At 47.1% G+C, this 21,739-nt stretch overlaps 1 protein-coding gene across 1 annotated transcript in view; it reads left to right on the top strand.

Moving 5' to 3' along the window:
* The window catches only part of NMUR2 (neuromedin U receptor 2), a 39,817-nt gene extending 29,766 nt beyond the window's left edge, over positions 1–10,051 (top strand). Inside the window, exons 2-4 of the mRNA XM_077326505.1 lie at positions 510–594; positions 3,677–3,802; positions 9,789–10,051. Of these exons, the coding sequence (XP_077182620.1) occupies positions 510–594; positions 3,677–3,802; positions 9,789–10,048 (471 nt within the window). The 3' untranslated portion in view covers positions 10,049–10,051. The remainder of the gene's footprint in view (positions 1–509; positions 595–3,676; positions 3,803–9,788) is intronic.
* The last annotated feature ends 11,688 nt before the right edge of the window (positions 10,052–21,739 follow it).

Genomic DNA, 21,739 nt, shown 5'->3' on the forward strand with positions numbered 1-21,739 from the left:
TTTATTTTTCAATGTTTGTAGGCTCTTAAATTCTCCTGTCCTTGTTAAAAGATCCTTATAATTTAAACAAGATATTCTCTTCTGTTGCGGCCTTGATAGATAAGCCTCTACAGGTGATTTCAGTAGGCTGGTAGATCATAGTCTTTTTTTCATATTTATGCCATACTTTCAGTAGAGCTTTTGTCCAGAAATTTAGATTATATTTTTTCTTAATTTTTCTGTGATGGCCAGAGAATATTATGGAAAACACAATCCAGAATATCCCATTCTTCATTTATGTATATGTATTACTTCATGAGGGGTTTCGAAAGAGGGCTTGTTGCCCTCATGATGCAACTTAGTTTGTTTATTATTTTACATGTCACATGGTAAAAGTCTCATAACTAGTGACTCACAAAGACAGGATAGAAGAAATCTAACTTTCACTCAGATTTCAGAAATGCCATCCATTTTATTCCTGCAGCATTGTTAATAAACTTTATGTTTACTTTTTGTCCCCCTACTGTCAGCTGAAAGGAGATCAGCCTTTGGAAACAGATGACATGGGAATGAATATTCAAAGACCCTTCAGAAAGTCAGTTACCAAGATGCTATGTAAGTAGTGGAAAGACATTTCTTAAGAATTATTCAGGCTGAAACAGGGCCAGTTGGGCGGGAAGGGGAGGCAAGAGGGCCATTTCCCTGAGCTGCTAGCTCAAATCTAGACACATTGGGCTTGTTGATGGCAACAAGTTTTATAATTTGTCTCACGTTATTTTGATGCCTAATACTGCTTTCATCTGTCATTATGTTGTTTTTATTGTTATTATGGATTGGGCCCCTCAAAACCCATATATATGCTCTGTAATTTCTGCCATTAAAGGCTTATTAGAATCATTGAATCATAGAATCATAGAATCATAGAGTTGGAAGGGACCTCATGGGCCATCTAGTCCAACCCCCTGAACTATGCAGGACACTCACATCCCAATCGCTCATCTACTGTAACCTGCCACCCCTTTGCCTTCACAGAATCAGCCTTTCTGTCAGATGGCTATCTAGCCTCTGTTTAAAAATTTCCAAAGATGGAGAACCCACCACCTCCCGAGGAAGCCTGTTCCACTGAGAAACTGCTCTGTCAGGAACTTCTTCCGGATGTTTAGATGGAATTTCTTTTGAATTAATTTCATCCCATTCATTCTGGTCTGTCTTTCTGGGGCAAGAGAGAACAATTCTGCTCCATCCTCCATATGGCACCCTTTTAAATACTTGAAGATGGTTATCAGATCCCCTCTCAGTCGTCTCCTCTCTAGGCTAAACAGACCAAGCTCCCCCAACCTTTCTTCATATGTCTGGAAGGGAAGGGAGCATGTGAAGGGGGACAAGATGAAAGCACTGCAGGAGCTCTAAGAAGCCTATTTGATTGAACAGAGAATTTCAAGAGGAACTAAGAAAGAAAGGGGAAATGTTCAGGAAATAGAGGGAAGGACAGAGCTCTAAAGAAGAGTACCTACAGGTTACTAGGCACTGTAGATCAATCATCAGAAAGGCCAAAGCGGAGAGCTAAGATTGGCCAGGGAAGCCCACTGTAACAAGAAAAGATTTTTCAGTTATGTGAGGAGCAAACGTAAAGTAAACGAGGCAATAGGCCCATTGTTGGGTGCAGATGGACAAACTCTAATGGAGGATGCAGAGAAAGCAGAAAGGCTTAGTGCCTATTTTATATCTGTTTTTTCCCCACAGGTCAAAGGGTTTAGGCACATCTAGAAATGGCAGTAGCCAAGGGATAGTGTCTGGGTGGCAGGTTGACATGGACAGAGAGGTTGTCGAGAGGCATTTAGCTGCACTGAATGAGTTCATATCCCCTGGGCTGGACGAAATGCACCTAAGAGTGCTCAAAGAACTTTCTGGAGAACTTGCACAACCCTTGTCCATCATCTTCGGGAACTCTTTAAGGACTGGAGATGTCCCGGAGGACTGGAAGAGAGCAAACGTTATTCCGATCTTCAAAAAAGGGAGGAAGGATGACCCGGGAAATTACAGACCAAAGAGTCTGACCTCTGTTGTGGGGAAGATAATGGAGCACATATTAAAGGGCATGATCTGCAAACATCTGGAGGACAATTTGGTGACCCAAGGAAGTCAGCATGGATTTGTCTCCAATAGGTCATGTCAGACCAACCGGGTTTCCTTTTTTGACCAAGTGACAGGTTTGCTGGATCGTGGAAATTAGGTTGATATTGTTTACTTGGATTTTAGTAAAGCTTTTGATAAGGGTCCCCATGATGTTCTGATGGATAAATTGAAGGCGTGCAATCTGGATTTTCAGATAGTTCGGTGGATAGGGAATAGGTTAGAGCAGTGGTCCGCAGCATTGTGATGCAGCAGTAAAAAAGGTGAATGTCATTTTGTGTTGTATCAACAGGGGCATCACATCAAAATCACAAGATGTCATAGTCCCATTGTATACGGCACTGGTCAGACCACACCTGGAGTACTGTGTGCAGTTCTGGAGGCCTCACTTCAAGAAGGACGTAGATAAAATTGAAAGGGTACAGAGGAGAGCGATGAAGATGATCTGGGGCCAAGGGACCAAGCCCTATGAAGATAGGTCAGAGGCTCTTTCGCAGCAGGCCTGAAGGGAGGGAGGGAGAGGGAGTGCACTCACCAGCCTCCTGTCAGCTCTGTCAGGGTAATGAGGCAATTCGCAGTTGGACATGACAGTTAGGGCAGCTCCCCTCCCCAACCACATACCCCTCTGAAGCTGTGGAGAAAAAAAATAATGACAGAATTTCCTGGATGATGCCCCAGTCATAGTTGCTCAACACAACTCTTGTTTCACAGTATAGTCACTGCAAAAACACTTTGTTTATCCTAATCTCAGCTGCACCATTTTATCTATGAGCATACACATTGCAGTTCACATGGGCGCTGTGGTTCCCAGCCTATTTTGTGACAAGGAAGCCAGCTGTAGTTTTCTTGGTAATGTGGGGAACAGCAACACATCACCTCCATTCCTCACTGCAGGAACAACAATGAAGAACCTGCCACTATTTCAGTGATGTAGAAAATGGTACCTGAAATGCCAGTGCACTGACATTATGTGAGAGTCATACATTTAACATATTTTCTATATTGGAAGATGTGATCAGTTCAATATTTGTATATCTTTTGATATTCAGTTATTTGTGAATGGACTTGATCCACATGCATTTAATTCCCATAAAGCCTTGATTTGGGTTAGATACATAGACATCAAACTGGTCATATCAGTGCCTCAGATATGCACAAAATAAAAATATAATGTCCCAGAAATGTCAAATTTACATTTCCTACCAAAGTCTGAATTGACATCAGTAATATCATTGACTCATTTAAAGTTTACTTCTCACAATGGAATTCTCAAGGACTTTAAAATATGGCAAGTGGACTTTATCTCACTAATAAAAAAGCAATGCTATCTCACAGAGTACTAGTAGAGAAATGTGATGTATTATAATTCTTGTGGTAAATTAATTTCATCTTGTGTGGATAGAGAAGAAAAACAAATATTATAAAATAAAATTATATGCTATTTCCATTTGATGATGTGGGATGCCATCTGGAGCACTCATTTACTTTACTGAATCACCTGGCTTATAACAGTAGAGTGGCAAATAGTTATGTTTTGCTTTGCACTCTCTCTTCTTTGTGACAGTTGTCCTGGTGATTGTATTTGCTATCTGCTGGGCTCCATTCCACACAGACCGGCTCTTCTACAGCTTTGTTGTACACTGGACAGAATCACTGGCTACTATATTCAATTTAATCCATGTGGTGTCAGGTAAGACTTCCATGCCAGAATGTGATAATCAGTGATATAATCCTGAACAGAGCTACATTTATTCAACAGTGGGCTTAACCAGGCAAAATCTTAGGAAGAAAAAAAATAGGATTGCTTTATTTAGTCATTTCTCATGAGTAGCCAAATTATCCTCTAATTAGGGGCAAAGCCCATTGTATCCAGGAATACAATGGGTGCTAGAGCTTGGCGGAATGTGGGGCTGTGAGAGGTCTGAGAGAACTGGGAATGGGCCACAGTGACCCAACAGGCCTCAAGTGTCTCAAAGCAGTTTCCAGTCATCTTCCCTTCCTCTTCCCATAGCAGACTCCTCATGAGGGAGGTGGGGTAGAGAGCCTCACATGGAACGTGGCAACCCTAAGAGGAGGTCTCTCTGTGAACAGCAGTCTTGACCTTAGTAAGGTTTTTTTTATACTGTTTTTTTATTTGCCAGGCCAAGCTTGAAAAAAGTCTCACAGGACTGATGCTGGTCTGTCTGTCTGCGCCCCAGAATACAAACAGTTGCTGGTAAGGGCTGGCCATAGCCCATACCCCAGGAGGGACACACCTGCACCACTCCCTCCCAACTGCAGTCTGCAAGACTCTACCTTAGTATCTAGATCGCTGCTCATCTCTAGATTATAACAATCAGCTCTGCAGGCAGAAATGGCTCCTTTGAAGGCCAGACTCTGAGGCATTGTATGATTTTGAAGTCCCACCTCCAAACCTCCATTAATATTTACAACCCAGGGGTAGCCAACCTCCAGGTGGGGCCTGGAGAGCTCCTGGAATTAGAGCTCATCTGCAGAGTATAAGGATCAGCTCCCCAGGCAGAAAGGGCTACTTTGGACAGGGTTGTAGTGGAGAAGAAACATTTAAGGCCTCCCACACAGGTTGCTGTTGAATTGAAAAACTTGAGACCTACTGCACAGGATTGTTGTGCAGATGAAACAGGAGACAAAAGAACCTCCACAACAGTATCCAGTTTTGTCTGCAGAATTGCGAAGAAGAAATACAAATGGCTTGGCTGTGTCTAACCTCTAGAAGCTAGGCCAGCCAGAGCAGTATTTTGAGTGAAAAGGGGCTTTTCTGTGGCCTCCCTGTCAGCCAACTGGCAGAATGGGAAATCTCCCTGCCCTAAAAAGGAATACCCACACCCATGCCCTCAGACTTCCCTGCGTTGCTCTTCATTATTATTATTATTATTATTATTATTATTATTATTATTATTATTATTATTATTATTATTATTATTATTATTATTATTAGATTTATTAGATTTATTTCCCGCCTCTCCCAACAGGCTCAAGGCGGGTCACAACAACTAACCCCATTAAAATTCCCATTAAAACATCAATCTACTAACATGACGGCTAAAAATCCCATCCCTCCCCCAATTATTAAAGAGGTGAAGAGGAAAGGATAGGGGAGTAGCATACACTCCAACTCCTAGGGGGGGGGAGCGATGTCCCTGATTCGCTGACACCAGCCTCAACCATAGACCTGGTGGAAGAGCTCCGTTTTACAGGCCCTGCAAAAAGCTGACAAATCCCACAGGGCCCGCAGATCACCCGGGAGCTCATTTCACCAGGTAGGGGCCAGGACTGAAAAAGCCCTGGCCCTGGTCAAGGCTAGGCGTGCTTCCTTCAGGCCAGGGATGACCAACAGGTTCTCACCCGCAGAGCATAAGGCCCTGTGGGGGGCATAGAGCGGTAGGCGGTCCCTCAGGTATGTGGGTCCCAACCTGCGTATGGCCTTGAAGGTTAAAACCAAAACCCTGAACTGGATCCGGGCAGCAATTGGCAGCCAATGCAGCTTCCTCAGCACCGGCTGGATGTGGGCCCTCCAAGATGTTCCAGTGAGGACCCTGGCAGCTGCATTTTGCATCAGCTGTAGTTTCCGGGTCAGGGACAAGGGTAGGCCTGCATAGAGCGAGTTACAGAAATCTATTCTGGAGGTGACTGTCGCTTGGATCACTGTGGCCAAGTGGTCAGGGGGCAGGTAGGGCGCTAGTAGCCAGGCCTGGTGAAGATAGAAAAATGCCTGGCCCGCTACTCTCTTGACCTGAGCCTCCATAGTCAGGGAGGCATCAATGGTCACACCCAAATTCCTAGCTTGGGGCACGATGGTAAGTTACACCCCTGCTAGGGTGGGTAAACGCGCTGCCTGTTCCCGCCCCCTTCCCCCCAGCCACAGGACCTCCGTCTTTGTGGGGTTGAGTTTCAGGCGACTCTTCTCGAACCATTCAGACACTGCTTCCAAACATCTGGCAAATGGTTCCGGGGGGGAGTTCGGGTGACCATCCTCTTGGAAATACCTCCCTCCCCTCAGTCAGGAGCTGTCAGAGGCTCCTTCCCAGCAGGCCTGAAGGGAGGGGGAGGGAGAGTACTCACCAGCCTCCTGCCAGCTCTGTCAGTGTTCTGAGGCAAAGTGAGGGAAGTTACAGTTGGACACAACAGCAGTGATGTATCTAGATTGCCCCTGTCTGGGCTGGGTGGGAGGGCCCTGTCAGAACTTTGGCCCAATGATTGGGCCAAAGTCCTGAGTGGACATGAACGGTCTGCGGCAGGGCCAATTTGGACGTGCTTTGTAAGTCCCGATTGGGCGCTGCCTCTGATAGGCCACGCCCACTCTCCGCCCACTTAGCCCTTAGTGAATTATTATATAACAGTGAGCCCACTGTTGCAGATAATTGAACATGCACTTGAAAAATACCCACCAGTTAATAATTTCAGTTTGTTGTTGTTGTTATGTGCGAAGTCGTGTCCGACCCATCGCGACCCCATGGACAATGATCCTCCAGGCCTTCCTGTCCTCTACCATTCCCTGGAGTCCTTTCAGTTGTCCTCTACCATTCCCTGGAGTCCTTTCAATTTCAGTTGCGAGATGCAAAACTCACAATGGACACCCATTCTTTCCTTTCTTCTTCATAAACTGTCTGGAATTCACAACTTCACATGTCTCCTCCTGTGGAATAGTAGGGGCCATATTATTAAGCAGGTTGCCAAATTTTGTGCGCATGTGCTTAGCACACGGGAAAGACAACTTAAGCTTAAGTGAAGATTTTTAGAGGAATTTTACTATGCATTTTTTATAATGTACCCATCAATTATACAATTTTATATATTTTAAATTTTGTACTGGCTCCCTGATTTTGCAATTTTCTACTCTGAAATGTTTTTTCTCGCTATCTGTTTTATCTGGCCACAGTGCTGTATTAAAATAAATTTGAATTTGAACTTCACATGTCATTAGTGGCAATATTTATCACCCCAGCTTTTATGAATGTTCATTATACTTTGGAGCCACTGGCATATAATTTGTAATTTGGAAGTGTTATGTCATAGGAGGACATATGGTACAATTATATTGCTATACTAGGGGCAAAGCCCGTTGTATCCAAGAATACAACGGGCGCTAGAGCTTGGCAGTGGGAAGAGGAAGGGGAGGAGTTGTCCAGTCTGTAAGAGCATGGGGTTGAATGTGTGTGTTGTGTGGGAGGTTGTGGTGGCATGGTGGCAAATGAGGGTATGGGTGTGGAGATATGGGTGTCAAAAACCTGTGGTGTGAAATGTTCGTTGAGTGTGGGAGAGGACTGACCTTTGGGAATTTTGGCATAGTGGTTACAGATGAGCTTTCCAGAGCCGTGTCCTCAGATATGTGAAGGGAAAATCAGACTGGAGACTCTTCTTAGGGGAAGATTACATGGCAACCAATTCCTCCCAGTTCTGCGTCACTTCCCTTCTTGTGTGAATTAGGCCATATTCACCGAAATGCCCCTTTGCCCTAATACACATGGGGTAGTCACAGTACACAGGTGTCCACCCTGTTCCTTCTGTCCCCCATGTTTTCACTGTTGGTAAAATGTTATGTGCCCACATGCATCTTTCATAGTTGCTCCTTAGAAGAACGGATTTTTGTACCCTATTGCTTATTACCCAAAGGAGTCTCAAAGCGGTTCACAAACACCTTTTCCATTCATCTCTCCAAAATAGTCAACCTGTGAGGTATGTGGGGTTGTGAGAGATCTGAGAGAACTGGGAATGGGCCACAGTGACCCAGCAGGCCTCAGGTGTCTCAAAGCATTTTCCTATCATCTTCCCTTTCTCTCCCCATAGCAGACTCCACATGAGGGAGGTGGGGTAGCAAGCCTCACAGGGAAGCTGGCAACTCTAAGAGAAAGACTCTCTCTGCACAGCAGTCTTGACCTTAGTAAGGTTTTTATACTGTTTTTTTTATTTGCCAGGCCAAGGTTATTTGCCAGGCCAATAAGTCATTACAGTTACTATGTGTCTCCAGACATTTACTTGTTCTCTATTTACAGTTTCAGGCTGTAAATATTTATTTAGATCTTCCTGCACTTTCCAGACTCACAGGACTGATGCTGTCTGCCTTTCTGTGCCCCAGAATACAAACAGTTGCTGGTAAGGGCTGGCCATAACCCATAGGCCAGGAGGGACAATCCTGCACCAATCCTTACCAGCTGCAGACAAAAATGGCTCCTTTGAAGGCTGGACTCTGAGGCATTGTATGATTTTGAAGTCCCACCTCCAAACCTCCAGGAATATTTCCAACCCAGGGGTAGCCAACCTACAGGTGTGGCCTGGAGAGCTCCTGGAATTACAGCTCACTTGCAGAGTATAAAGATCAGCTCCCCAGGCAGAAAGGGCTACTTTGGACAGGGTTGTTGTAGAGAAGAAACATTTAAGGCTTCCTACACAGGTTGCTGTTGAATTGAAAGACTTGAGGCCTACTGCACAGGGTTGTTGTGCAGATGAAACAGGAGACAGAAGAGCCAGTTTCCTCTGCAGAATAACGCTGTGCAGTGGCCTTAAATCTGCAGAGAGTTGCAAAGAGGAAAGACCCATGGCTTGGGTCTGACCACCTGGCAGAGCAGTATTTTAAGTGAGAAGCGGGTTTCTGTGGCCTCCCTGTCAGGCAACTGTTTGGCAGAAGGGAAAAGTCCCCCCCCCCTCAAAAGGAATGCCCTTAGGCTCCCCTGCGTTGCTCTTGGAAAGGCCTCCTTCCCTCATTCAGGGCCTGTCAGAGGCTCCTTCGCAGCAGGCCTGAAGGGAGGGAGGGGGAGGGAGAGCACTCTCCAGCCTCCTGCCAGCTCTATCTGGGTTCTGAAGCAATTTACAGTTGGACATGACAGTTAGGGCAGCCTTGGGGCGAAAAGGGCTGGCACATCCTCAGTTCTCATTCTCCTTGGCAGCCCTGCTGACCTCCTCTCCCTGCAGTGGTCAGGAGAAGAATGGCAGCCAGACTGTGCTGGGTGAATAGGAAGGTGCTTTGCGCGCCTCCCCATTGGCTGCTTGGCCCTGGATGGACACTCGGAGGGCCCAATCAGGAGCCGCTTTGCGGCTCCTGATTGGGACCTCTGAGTTTTTATCCTGGACAGGGCCCACCCTAACTCCTCCCCAGGTGGCCTTATCCTTTTATGTAATACCGCAGGAGTGGTTAAAGATGTGCAAAAAGATGCACCATGCAAGAATTTGCAGAAAGTCACTTAAAAAAAACACTTTAAATGTACAGCACTGTGGGCACCATACTGGGGTGTAGATGCTAACAGTTTTACATCATTTGCTTAGAGGAGACACACAAGGCATGTTACAATTGACAAACAGTAGAAATAATAATCCCACATTATAGCATTTTTAAATAATCAACAGGGAAATGGTCAATAGAAAGCATGGATTAGCAAGAGCTTCTGTACATGTTCTGCCATTATTACTTTATAGTTGCAGAAGTCTTGCACATAACAGAATGTTATTTTCTCTTAATTTCTTTGTATCAGTATTGGGTCATTTGATTCTGCTGTATTTTACTTTATTTTATTTTTTTCATCAGAGAGTAATTGTTATTCTAGCAAAGGTAAATGCCTGTAATTAGGTAGTAATTAGGCACCTGATGTCAGAACAAGTCTAATTTACTAACTGGACTTCTCTCTATGCCTCTCTCCCTGTTTCTTCCATTCTTTTCCTTCCAGGTGTTTTTTTCTATCTGAGTTCTGCTGTGAACCCTATAATCTACAATTTACTCTCAAGGCGATTCCGAATGGCATTTCTCAGTGTCATATTTCCTCAGTGCAAACACTGGCAGCTCAAACACACTACAAGTCACCTTCCACCCCACAGAAGCATCTTCATGCTGGGGGAGCGCAACACAATGGGATACGCTGAAGCCAGAACTCCAACATGCATGTACAGGTCATCTGTCTGTAGTTCTCACCTTTCTAGTGGCCTGTAATTATGGTGCTTTTCATACATCTCCACAGATGTGCAGCCAATTGTCCATGAGCTGCTGCTTCAGAGCTGGGAGAACATTTAAATAAATGGATGATATGGGTGGGTCAGAGTTGTGTGGGTCTGTCCCAGGGAATTGTGACAGCTGCAGTCTTATACACATATATGGGGCATTGAAATATTCTTCCACCTGTTTGGGAACTGGTCATGAATGGAATAAGGAGCTCTCCCACAGCTGGGAGATTTTTGAAAGGGAAGTTTTGTTTGATAGAAGGATGTGAATATGTTCCCCCAAGCACCCCCGGGGGCTCCGATGGCCATAAAGCCCAGCCAGGACTGCAGAGCACTCTTGCGTGGCTGGAGCTAGATTTGGCCTTCAGGCACAAGGCTTCTCCCCACCCCGGGCACTGCTGTCAGGCTCTTTTCATGGAAACCACCAGGTAATCCATTGCAGCTCCTGGCCTCCCTCAGACTCCAGTGTGGGTACCAGCCTCCCCCCTCCTTTTCTATATTGAGTCCCTTTTTCCCGTACAATGAAAGAGACCCTGGAAAGGCTCAGGGTGTCCATTGCTACAACCCTTGTCTCCTCCCCTCAGCAGCCCTCCACGAATGCCCCATTGTCATCTTCCATCACAGATCCAGCTGGCAAAATGGGCCTTGACCCACCAATGACATGCCCCAATCCACGGGTTCTGTCCTGGAGGTGCCGCTAAGTTTCCAAGCCCCGTCCGCCCGGTTCCAAAAGCGCTCCTTGTGCTGAGCACCACAGGGAGCCTGAGCCCCGGCGGGTGTCAGTGTTCTCAATATTTCTGTGACATATTTCTGAGACACTGAGAGAAATAGCAGCCAGTCCTGGAGAAGAATAAATGGCATAGCCGGATCTGAAGGGTCATCTCCCATCTTCATATTTGCCAATACGCACAGTCAGTGGCTCCAAATACTTTCTGTTTCTAGAAAGATGATGAACATACCACAGTGAGAAATGGGGGAGGTGGCAACTATTAAGATAAGTCTTTCTCCCTATAGTTGTAAAGATCTTAGTAGAATTAGAAAGCATCAACATCAGCAAGAAAGAACAATGAGCAATATTTCCTCTTAAGTACTAAACTAATAAATTCTTGGCTTTCCTGGACATAAATTTTAAGGTAATGGCTATTACTCTACGAATCGTATCCTCCTCGTATTTTGTTTGATTCCTCTCTAAATAATGAGATAATCTCTAAATATCTAAAGGGCACCAATGGCATATTCTGAGGTAAAGATAATTCAATTGTGCCACTAACCACATTAGCTTTAGATACCTTTTAGATAGACATAGACATGCTTTAAGTTGAACGTTAAATGAAGCCATATTTTCCCCAACATATTTTGAAGTATGACTTGAAGAATGTTTCAAACCAAGACAGGACGAGCACTGAAGTGTTTGAGGAATGAGTTATAAAATACTACAGAAGTATAACTTGCTGGACTTTGTCTTTTAAGCTAGTGGTCCCCAACTCCCGGGCCGCGGCCTGGTGTCGGGCCGCAAAGGCCTCAGCGCCAGGCCGCGGCTCCCTCTTCCCGCCCCCCCCCCCACAGAGAGAAGCTTGCCAGGCCACAAGCAAATTGGCCGCCGAAGTGGCCGATTAGCTTGCAGCCCGGCAAACTTCTTGCTTTGGGGGGGGGGGAAGAGAAGCTTGCCGGGCCGCCGCGCATGCACGGGGCCCCTGCTCGCCCTCTTCCCACACCCCGGCGTAGCGGTCCGCGGCCTGCAAAAGGTTGCGGACCGCTGTTTTAAGCATCTATCTGATGATGACCAATGACATGAAAAATAATGGCTACGTAAGAGTCTTTGGATGTACATCATGTGAAATGCTTTGCAAAGAAATCAAGTCTGTCAATATGCAGAGTTTGTTGTTGTTGTTAGTTGCGAAGTCATGTCCAACCCATCGTAACCCCATGGATAATGATCCTCCAGGCCTTCATGTCCTCTACCATTCCCCGGAGTCCATTTAAGTTCTCACCGACTGCTTCAGTGACTCCATCCAGCCACCTCATTCTCTGTCATCTCCTTCTTCTTTTGCCCTCAATCACTCCCAGCATTAGGCTCTTCTCCAGGGAGTCCTTCCTTCTCATGAGGTGGCCAAAGTATTTGAGTTTCATGCAGTGTTTATTGTGATTCAAATCTATGTTGGGTTTGAGCAAGTTAAAGCTCATATATAGCAATGCATGAAACATTCTATAGATCACATGGTAAAGAGGTTTTAGTTGGTCAGAAATCATGTTTTTTGGGACCCATATTAGTTTGTTGCAACCAAAATAAACAGGACTCTTGTGGCACGTTAAAAATGGCAATGTTTTATCATAGTATAAGTTCAGTGGTGTACAGCCCTCTTAAGCAGAACCTTTATTTTTCACTGGAAGGCTATGAAGGACATGTAGAAACCATGGAACATGTTTTAAATGAATCTGGACAGCTGTGTTTATCTACCTTTTCTATTTTCTATTGTTATCTTTTAAGATGTTTTAATTCCTGGTTTTAATGGATGTTTCTGTATCATCTTATGCTGGTCTATGACCGTAATAAAACTAACTGTCATAACCCATAGACAAAAACAACTGATATGAGAGACCATAGTAGCACAACTTTTTAGTGAGTGCAATTTGCCAAGATGCGACGAATGTGTTGATCACTATTAGACTTACAAGACCTTGCTGTTGGAAAAGTAGTTTTAGCCAGAATGTAAAGGTAGCTATCCAAAGCTTGCCTCTTCGTGCCTCTGCAATAAAACGAACTGAACGGAAGGCTATGATGAAATTAAGATTTTAGGGGGGGGGGGGAAATGAGTCCAGGATTTTCTTCCTGATCTTCTAAAATAGACTGGTCTTGATCTTTATATGTCTTCCAGGATAAAGTTAGTAGATAAAAGAGTCTCATATCTTTGTACTCCTTGGCAGCAGAGACTAGGCCCCCAGTAATGGCTTTAAATTATGTGTAGAACTGCACTGGCTAGATATGGTGGGTGGGGGTGAGATTTACAATCAGAGTAGTTCAGCAGTGGAATTGACAATCAAAGTTAATAAGCTCCCCCTCACTGGAGATCTTTAAGCAGCAGCTGAACAGATACTTATCATTGATGTTTTAGGCTGATCCTGCATTGAGCAGGGGGTTGGACTAGATGGCCTATATGGTCCTCTTACAGCTCTATACATTCTATTATTCTTACTCTAGTTTCCCTTTGGATCTTCCCTTAGTTATGAATAAGATCATTACTAGCCTAGAATAAAAGGACCACCTTGAATTATGAAGTGATTCAAAATCAAAATGTGCACGCTCTTTGGGGGGATTGAATACCAGGAGTTATAACATCCATCCATCCATCCATTCATTCCCCAAAGCAGCTTACTTGGTTCCCCTGTCCTCACAATACCCCTGTTTGTGACAGGTTCAAAGAAACTCAGTAAGCTTCCATGACAGAGTCGAGATTTGAACCTGGTTTCCAAGGTCTTATTCCAGCACTTTAACCACTAAACAAGTGGTTAAATAGAATAAAACTGGGTGTCTGGAGATAATCTGGACCAGGGGTATTCCTTCCATTTTTGGCCCTAAACTCCTACAATTATCCTGAAACTGGTGGTCACTTTTTCTTGTTTTATTTTCTGATGCATTATGTCTGCCACGAATGGACCGAGAAATGGTCATGTCTATCCTTTAATTATTATAGACTAGAATTAGAGCCCGTTTTACGTGTAAATACGGGCGGTAGAAAGGGTGGATTAGAGAGTGTATTGGTTTGTAGTGGGTCTTCCTTCATTTATTCTTTTCTCTCTCTCTCTCCTTTCTGTGTCTTTCTCTCTGTCTCTGCCTCTATCTCTCTATCTCTCTTCTTCTCTCTCTGTCTTTCTTTCTTCCTTCCTTCTATCCTCCCACCCATCCATCCCTTTATCTCCTTTCTCTCTCCCATCCATCCCTTTTTTCTTCTGTAATACTTCCTTCCTTCCTTCCTCCCTCCCTCCCTCCCTCCCTCCCTCCCTCCCTTCCTTCCTTCCTTCCTCTCTTTCCTTTCTGTCTCTTTCTCTCTGTGTGTCTTCCTTCCTTCCTTCCTTCCTTCCTTCCTTCCATCTATCCATCCATCCATCCATCCATCCACCCACCCACCCACCCATCCATCCATCCATCCATCCATCCATCCATCCATCCATCCATCCATTTATCTCGTTTCTCTCTCCCATCCATCCCTGTCTCTTCTAAATTTCTTACTTTCTGTCTCTCTTTCTTTCTCACATCACTTTATCTCCCTGTCTCTCCGCCCTCCCTCCCTCTATTCCTTTCTCTCTCTCTCTCTCTCTCTCTCTCTCTCTCTCTCTCTCTCTCTGCATCTATCTCTCCATCTCTGTCTCTGTCTGTCTTTCTTTCTTTCTTTCTTTCTTTCTTTCTTTCTTTCTTTCTTTCTTTCTTTCTTTCTTTCTTTCTTTCTTTCTTTCTTTCTTGTGGAAATGAGTCAGTATTTCCCTTCTCCTCATACTGAACCCTAGCTACTAACTGCCAGATACCTAGCTAACAAAACCTAACTGTCACCCAAGTATAACAACAATTCAAATGCATGTAAAATATAATAATAACTAATTATTAAGCCTGCTGTAAAAAGAATACAGCAGGCACTAGCCATTCCCAGCTGCCCTGGCAGCACTGGCAGGGTGGCTGGGAAGGGCACCCCCCCAGAACTATCTCCTCCCCCCCCCCCCCAGGCTAAAGCCGTTTCCAGGTGGGCGGGAGTGCGATCGCTGGCTCTGTGAGCCAGCGATTGCTGTCCCGGCTGCCTGGGAAGGCGTTCTTCACCCCCTGCCCCATACTAATGGCGTTCCCAGGCAGGCAGAAACCTGGGGCCACCCAGCCGAAACCTGGGGCCTTCAGCCGAGCCCAGGAACAGCCTCCCCACATCTGTGATGTGGGGGGCCCCCGCCTACCGCGGCCCCCCCACCACAGCATGAAGGAACCCAGGGTGGGAAAGGAGCAGGGCCACCGCGTCTTTGACACAGCATCCTTGCTCCTTTCCCGAGGCTGAGGGCTTACCATCAGGGAAGGCTTCTTCTTTGGAGTGGTGACTCCCCAGCCAGTCCAGGTGAGGCTGCTTGGCCCTGGATTGACGGCTCCTGATTGGGCCCTCCGAGTTTATATCACTTTTGCCTTTTAGCGTTCACTCTCTCCCTCTCTCTGTCGCTCTCCTCTTCCCAGTTTCCACCTCCGTCCATGTTAATCTGCCTCCTCTTTCCTGAGTCCTCTGTTAAAACAGTCAAGCTGTCCTCTCCTTGCCCTGGATCCCTCCCAGGGCGCTGAGACTTGACCTTTCGCCTGAGCCCATTTTGCACTTCCATGTCGTTACCCCCCCCCCCCCAGGCACACAGATGTATCCCACTGTCTTGTTTGGTTGGGTTTGTATTTTTTTTAGCGAAACGCACAGGAGCTAATGTCATCTCTGCCCCCCCCCTTTCTCTAGGGGGAATGAGCTGCTCTTGTTTCCCAGGCCATAAGCTGTGAAGGTAATAAATGGGTCTGGATGGCAGGCAGGGGATTGGAGCCACTAATAATGAAATGATTGTACATGGGAAGCACTGTGCAGAGAGAGGGGGGAGCGATGGGTGAGCGAGGCGGTGGCAGGCCTGCACATCCAAGCTGGCCCTCTCAGCGGCAACAGGCGCCCCGTGAATCTGCGGGAAAAGGAAGCGCTCCCTGGGGCCAAAGCCGCCACTGTGTAGTCAAGCACAGGAGGCTGCAGTGGGAGGGCTCTGAGGGCCTGTGGCAGCGCTCCCGGGGCCCTAAGCCACCATTTGAGCCCTGGACATGAAGAAGCGGTGTCGTCAGAGCGTGGGGTTCAGTTGCGAGGGGGGTCGGCAGGGAAGAGTGCGGGGTAGAGAAGGGTGAGTAACTGGGTATTTGGGGCGGGGAAGCAGCGGCGGAGGATCGCAGGGGTGAGTTGCAAGGGGGGGTGGCACGGGTGCGGCACAGAGAAAGAGACAGACAGAAGGGATAGAGAGAGAGTTAAGGTAGAGTAAAGAGGATGGGGCAGGGGGGAAGGAGGGTGGGGAGAAGTGAAGGGTCTGCTGGGTGCTCTGAAGCCCCCCCCCAGGGCCACATGACAGGTTAGGTGGGGCGGCTGCCTACCTGCCTTGTTGGCGGACAGCTGTGTAATGGCGGCTGTTGGCCGAACGCAGCCCAGGTTGGGATGTGGGTGGGTCAGGAGGTGCTTCGTGCCTCCCGACTCATCAGTCTGGGGGCAAGGGGCCAATCGGCAACCATGCACAGCTGCCAATTGGCCCCTTGCCCCTGGACTGACAAGCGGAACGCCCAATCTGCTGGTGCTTTGCTTTCCTCCACTTGTCAGTCCAGGGGGAAGGGGCCAATCGTTGCCCCCTCATCCCAGACCGAGCCCCCCACATCAAGGATTGAAGGAGCCAATCATTGCCCCCCCACACACACACCCCTTACTGCTTTAATTATACTGCTCCTACAGAGCGGTGTAAAGATTCTTTACAAATATTTATTAAACAAAGTGCACATTCATTTATTGAAAACATCATAAAAATGACACATATCACATCATTATTTGGAATGCTCTTTTGTACAAGATCAAAATCTAAAGTCTTCCTGGGTGACAAATAAAAATCCGTTTCTAATGTAGGTATCTGATTTGGAGCCCATCTTCTAAAATATGTACTATCTGAGGCCACCCCTCTGTGCTTTTGCCCCACTCTACATCAAGAGTGCATTCCCGTGTGTGTCAGAAAATGACAAAGGTTTTTCTTGTAGAATCTTGTTTTTTTCAGTGGTCTGCACGCTACCAGCATGCATCTCAATTTACTTCCCAAGTTCTCTGTTTCACAATAAATGGAATCACTTAAGATCCTTGAGGTGATCATGAGACACAGGGACACATATATAAATGCAGAAAACATCTTGCACATACATGTCTCACTTACGCATTAGTGTATATAAGAGATGGGATGAAGCTTCTTATACTCCAAATTTACCCGTCTCTGTGCCTGTATCCCAGTTCAGTGGGACTGAACATGGCTGAAACAAATTCAGTACCATGTGTCATCATGTTCATGTGTCATCACTTGGAATAGAAGCTGCTTAATAATTGAAAGGAAGAAAGAAAGAAAGAAAGAAAGAAAGAAAGAAAGAAAGAAAGAAAGAAAGATTTTAATGCTGCATGAAGACACAGGCAAAGACTTTACTACCCCCAAGTGGACAAATATATACTGTGATTTATACTCACAGCTATTTGATTAAGTTTCTTCAAGCAGCCATTAAAGAGTTTAAATATAAATTATTATCTACTAGAAGTTAAGCCCGCTGTAAGAAAAATATAGCAGGCGCTAGCGGGCAGTGGGTGGGTGCAGGAGGGCCCCCCCTTGGAGGGAGGGAGGGAGGAAGGTGAGTACCATGGAAGGAGATGAGGCAGAGGGGGAAGGAGGGGGGGTTGAAGGAGGGAGGAGGGGTCTGTGGGTCGGTGTGTGTGAGGGTGGCTGGAGGGTTCCCTCCCCGGGAGGGGTAACCCCTTGCCCCCCCCAGGCCGCAGGCTTTCCCCCTTGCCCGGACAGCGCGGTTGCCAGCTCTTGGGAACCAGCTGCCACGCAGCCCGGGCGTCAGGGAAAGGATTCCGCCCCCCCCCCCCCGCCTGATCCTTTCCCCAGCGCCTGGGCAGCACAGTTGCTGGTTCTTGGAGCCTGCGGCCATGCTGGCCAGATGTCAGGGAAGGGATTCCCCCCCCCAGCCTGATCCTTTCCCCGGCGCCTGGGCAGCACGGCCGGTGGCTCTTGGAGCCAGCGGCCACGCTGGCCGAGCGGCGGGGAAGGGTGCTCCCCCCAACCTTCCATCCCCACCGGAGGCCGGGGCTTGGGCCTGAGTGCCCCAAAGGGCCACCCCTCCTGGCCTACCTTCCCGGCGTCACAGCTGGGGAAGGAGCCGTTTCTGGGGTGGTCGTGAAGGCTGCCCCTCTCTCGGCCCTGGTTTCCTGGGCCTCAGGGCCGACCTCTTCTCTCAGCAGCCAGCAGAAGGATGGCCACCGTAAGGCGAAGGTGGCCCATGTGGGGGAATGTGGGTTGGGAGGTGTTTCACGCCTCCCAACTGGTGAGTCCTGGGGCAAGGGGCCAATCAGCAGCCGCGCTGCATGTGGCTTCTTATTGGGCCTCTGGCCCCGGACTGGGAAATGGAGGGCCCAATTGGGAGGCACTTTGCACCTCCTAATTGGGCCCTCCTCTTGACAATCTGGGGCCAGGGGCCAATCATTGCCCCCCATCCCGGACAGTGCCCACCGCCCCACCCCTTAGCGTTTTATTTATACCGCTCTATGGAGCAGTTACAGAAGAAGAAGAAGAAGAAGAAGAGTTGGTTCTTATATGCTGCTTTTCTCTACCCGAAGGAGGCTCAAAGCGGCTTACAGTCGCCTTCCCATTCCTCTCCCCACAACAGACACCCTGTGGGGTGGGTGAGGCTGAGAGAGCGCTAATATCACTGCCCGGTCAGAACAGTTTTAGCAGTGCTATGGCGAGCCCAAGGTCACCCAGCTGGCTGCATGTGGGGGAGCGCAGAATCGAACCTGGCATGCCAGATTAGAAGTCCGCACTCCTAACCACTACACCAAACTGGCTCTCTACAGATGGGAAAATGAGTCTCATTGTTCTTTATGTTACTTTTACATGTTGGTAAATGAGCTTGACCAGCAGGCAAAGAGGAGCTTAAAATGACTCATGTACCATTTCTTATATTGATCAGACTATCACAATGTTCAGTTAATAAGTTTATCCACTATAATCTCTTTTTCTGTTTCTATTGAAGGATGTAATAAAGGGAAGCACATTCCCACAGAAGTTATTGAACCAAGGTCTACACAGGTACACATCTAGGTATGCTGCAAAGTCCCCTAAAAGATGCTCTGACTAAGACAATAAGATGAGGTTAATTTTTTTCTGATATAGTGTATACATTTTTAAAGAATAAAACAAGAAGACCTGTAAAGTGATCATAATAGCCAATCAGCAACAATAACACTTTAATTAATCCTGGGCTAGAAAATCAGAAAGAAGGTAAAGATAGTAAAAATCCCCCCACAAACCTCTCCCTGTCCAATTATACTGTTTACTAGCAGTAAAGCTGCTGCACCCGAAAATACAGCAGGCGCTAAGGTGGCTATTGGGGGGGTGGGAGGCAGCTGAGAAGGAGAGCAAAATTATAGATAGAAGGAAAGAAAGTAAAAAAGGGAGATAGAAAGAAAAACATCAAACTCTGCCTCCCCCCCCCCTCCCGGCTTTGTAGATGCGGTAGCAGGCAGCCCCACCAGCCACAGTCACCTGTCGTCGGAAGCCTTTTCTCTCTTGAAGGAGTATTTTATAGATACTATGTACCACCAAAAAGACAAATATGTGGCTTCCAACTTAAAAGCTAAAATGACCAAACTGAGGCTGTCAGACTTCAGCAAGATTATTCAAAGACTAGATACATTTGGAAAAGACAGTAATGCTGAGAAAAGTTGAAGGCAACAAGAAATGAGGACCTAACATGAGATGGAGTGACTCAATCAGGAAAACCATGGCTCTCATGTTGCAAGACCTGAGGAGAGCCAAGCTAGACCCTGTCCTTACTGTAGGGTGTCATTTGTTTGTAGAGACAAGGACCACAAGACATCTAAGCTGCTCCCCCATATTTGCCCCCATTGACTTGCAGGCGTGGAATTGTGCTAAAGACGATGCTTACACCAACTTCATTGGCAAATTGGCCACAGCTTTATTTAACTTTATTCAAATCCAATTGCTGCCTCTACTGAGGCTTCCCATTCCAGGGAATCCACAACTTCCTTACTTTGGCTTCATCCCTTTGTTCCCCGCCACAGAAACAGGGCTTCCCAGCCCTGTTTCCACCAACACTGCCCGCCCATGCAACCATACTGCTAACATGGCCCGGATGCTTTATAACACCAAGTCCAGTCCCCAGTTGGACAAATGAACTCCATCTTCCTGAAACATCTCAGCATTGGTCTATGTCCCTGTGATGTGCAACAAAAACCCCCAACTGCAACATTAATGAATTAACTGCTGCATTGATCTTCCTGACCATCGGTTGACACTGTCCATTGCTCGTGCTCCACGCCATGAGCATCACTCCATCACAGACCAGATGAGCATTGGGAGCCACCATTGTATCACTGCCAGATCTCTCAATATGGTGGTTTTAAAGTGGACCCTCTTATCCCAAGGTAGGTCATTGTCGCCAAGGTATAAAATCAATACCGCAGGGGGCCCTTCATGCCGTAACATCTCCACTATGGCTCCCTTCAAGGCAGGGCACTGAATCTCTTTCTGACCAGACTAGGTGATGTAGATGTGGTCCCCAAATCCCAGGTTGGTCCCCCATCCAGAGCTGCTGGCATACGTGCCCACCCAATACACATAGCTATGCTCGATCACGCAAACTGGGGGCCCTATTGGGTGTGGTGCTAGAACAAATCAACTGTTAATATCCCATGCTGGTCGTACATAACTCCTGTAGACCTTGGGCTGCCAGTGCTCCAAAGCCTTAATCAGTTCTGGGGATGCCCTCTCTGTATAGGCTTGTGTGGCCACCCCAATCCACAATGAGTGGGGTCCATAGCACCCATCCTGCAGGCCCAGCACCCTCAAACAGGCCCACAATATGGCCACAAATTGAAAACAAGAAGCAGGTACCATCCGCCTGGATTAGCAGTGGGCCTGCAACTGCAGGGCTTTCGGCTGAGTAGGTCCGGAGGCTTTGCATGGGGTATGGGCCACCGTGGGCTGATTTCCACAAGGTAATGGCCACTCCCCATCCCATCTTGGTCCGTCTTGGAGTGGCGTAACGTGATATGCACCAGGTCCTGCTCTAATACGACATCACCCCTGTCCAGGGACCGCAACTTTCCTGGGGCCTTGGATAATGTCACGAGTTCCCTGCTCCTGAAAAGTGTGAATGTGGCTGCTGTCAGATTTTCCTCAAATGCACTAGAACACACCTTCCTTAGCTGCTCCAATATATGACCTAGTAATGGCCTAGTAATGTGCCTGGGGGGGGTCCAGTTGCAGAGGGACACTCTGTCTCCAGCCTTCCATTGCATACACTCCCACCAACATGCTTATGAATGCAAGTCCTGCCAGATGGGCACTCATGCTCTCTGCTGCGCATCCCCTTTTTCTCAATTGCACCAAATAGCACAACACTAATGGCTCAAACATCTGCCCCCCCCCTCCATGGCTACCCTTATGTCTTGCAAACTCCTGGAAACTGTGTGCCACTCCTGATATGCTCGCTGGGTGGCTGGGGCCAGGGACCCCCATACATCTTGTAGATCAATCTTCTCCAAGGGTCCACATCTCAGCTGGGAAGTCCTCAGGTTCCGAGTTCACCATGGAGGCCAAACGCCAAAATCTGTCAGTCTGGAAACAAGATAGAGCATATACTATCTCATTGTCCACCCCAGCCATGTGGCAGGCCCGGAATGAATTACTGGCCTTTAAACAATGAAGGACCGCATAACCCTGTCTGACTTTGAAGCCTGCTTATTCGCCACCTGTACCACTGCCACATTGTCACACCAGAACCGAACTGTGTGGTTCGTGAACTGGTCTTCCCATAGTGCTACTGCTACTACTATAGGGAAAAGCTCAAGGAACGTTAAATCCTGCAAGACCCCTGTTGAAC

This window comes from Paroedura picta, chromosome 3 (assembly GCF_049243985.1).
Source record: "Paroedura picta isolate Pp20150507F chromosome 3, Ppicta_v3.0, whole genome shotgun sequence".
NCBI classification, from domain to species: Eukaryota; Metazoa; Chordata; class Lepidosauria; order Squamata; family Gekkonidae; genus Paroedura; species Paroedura picta.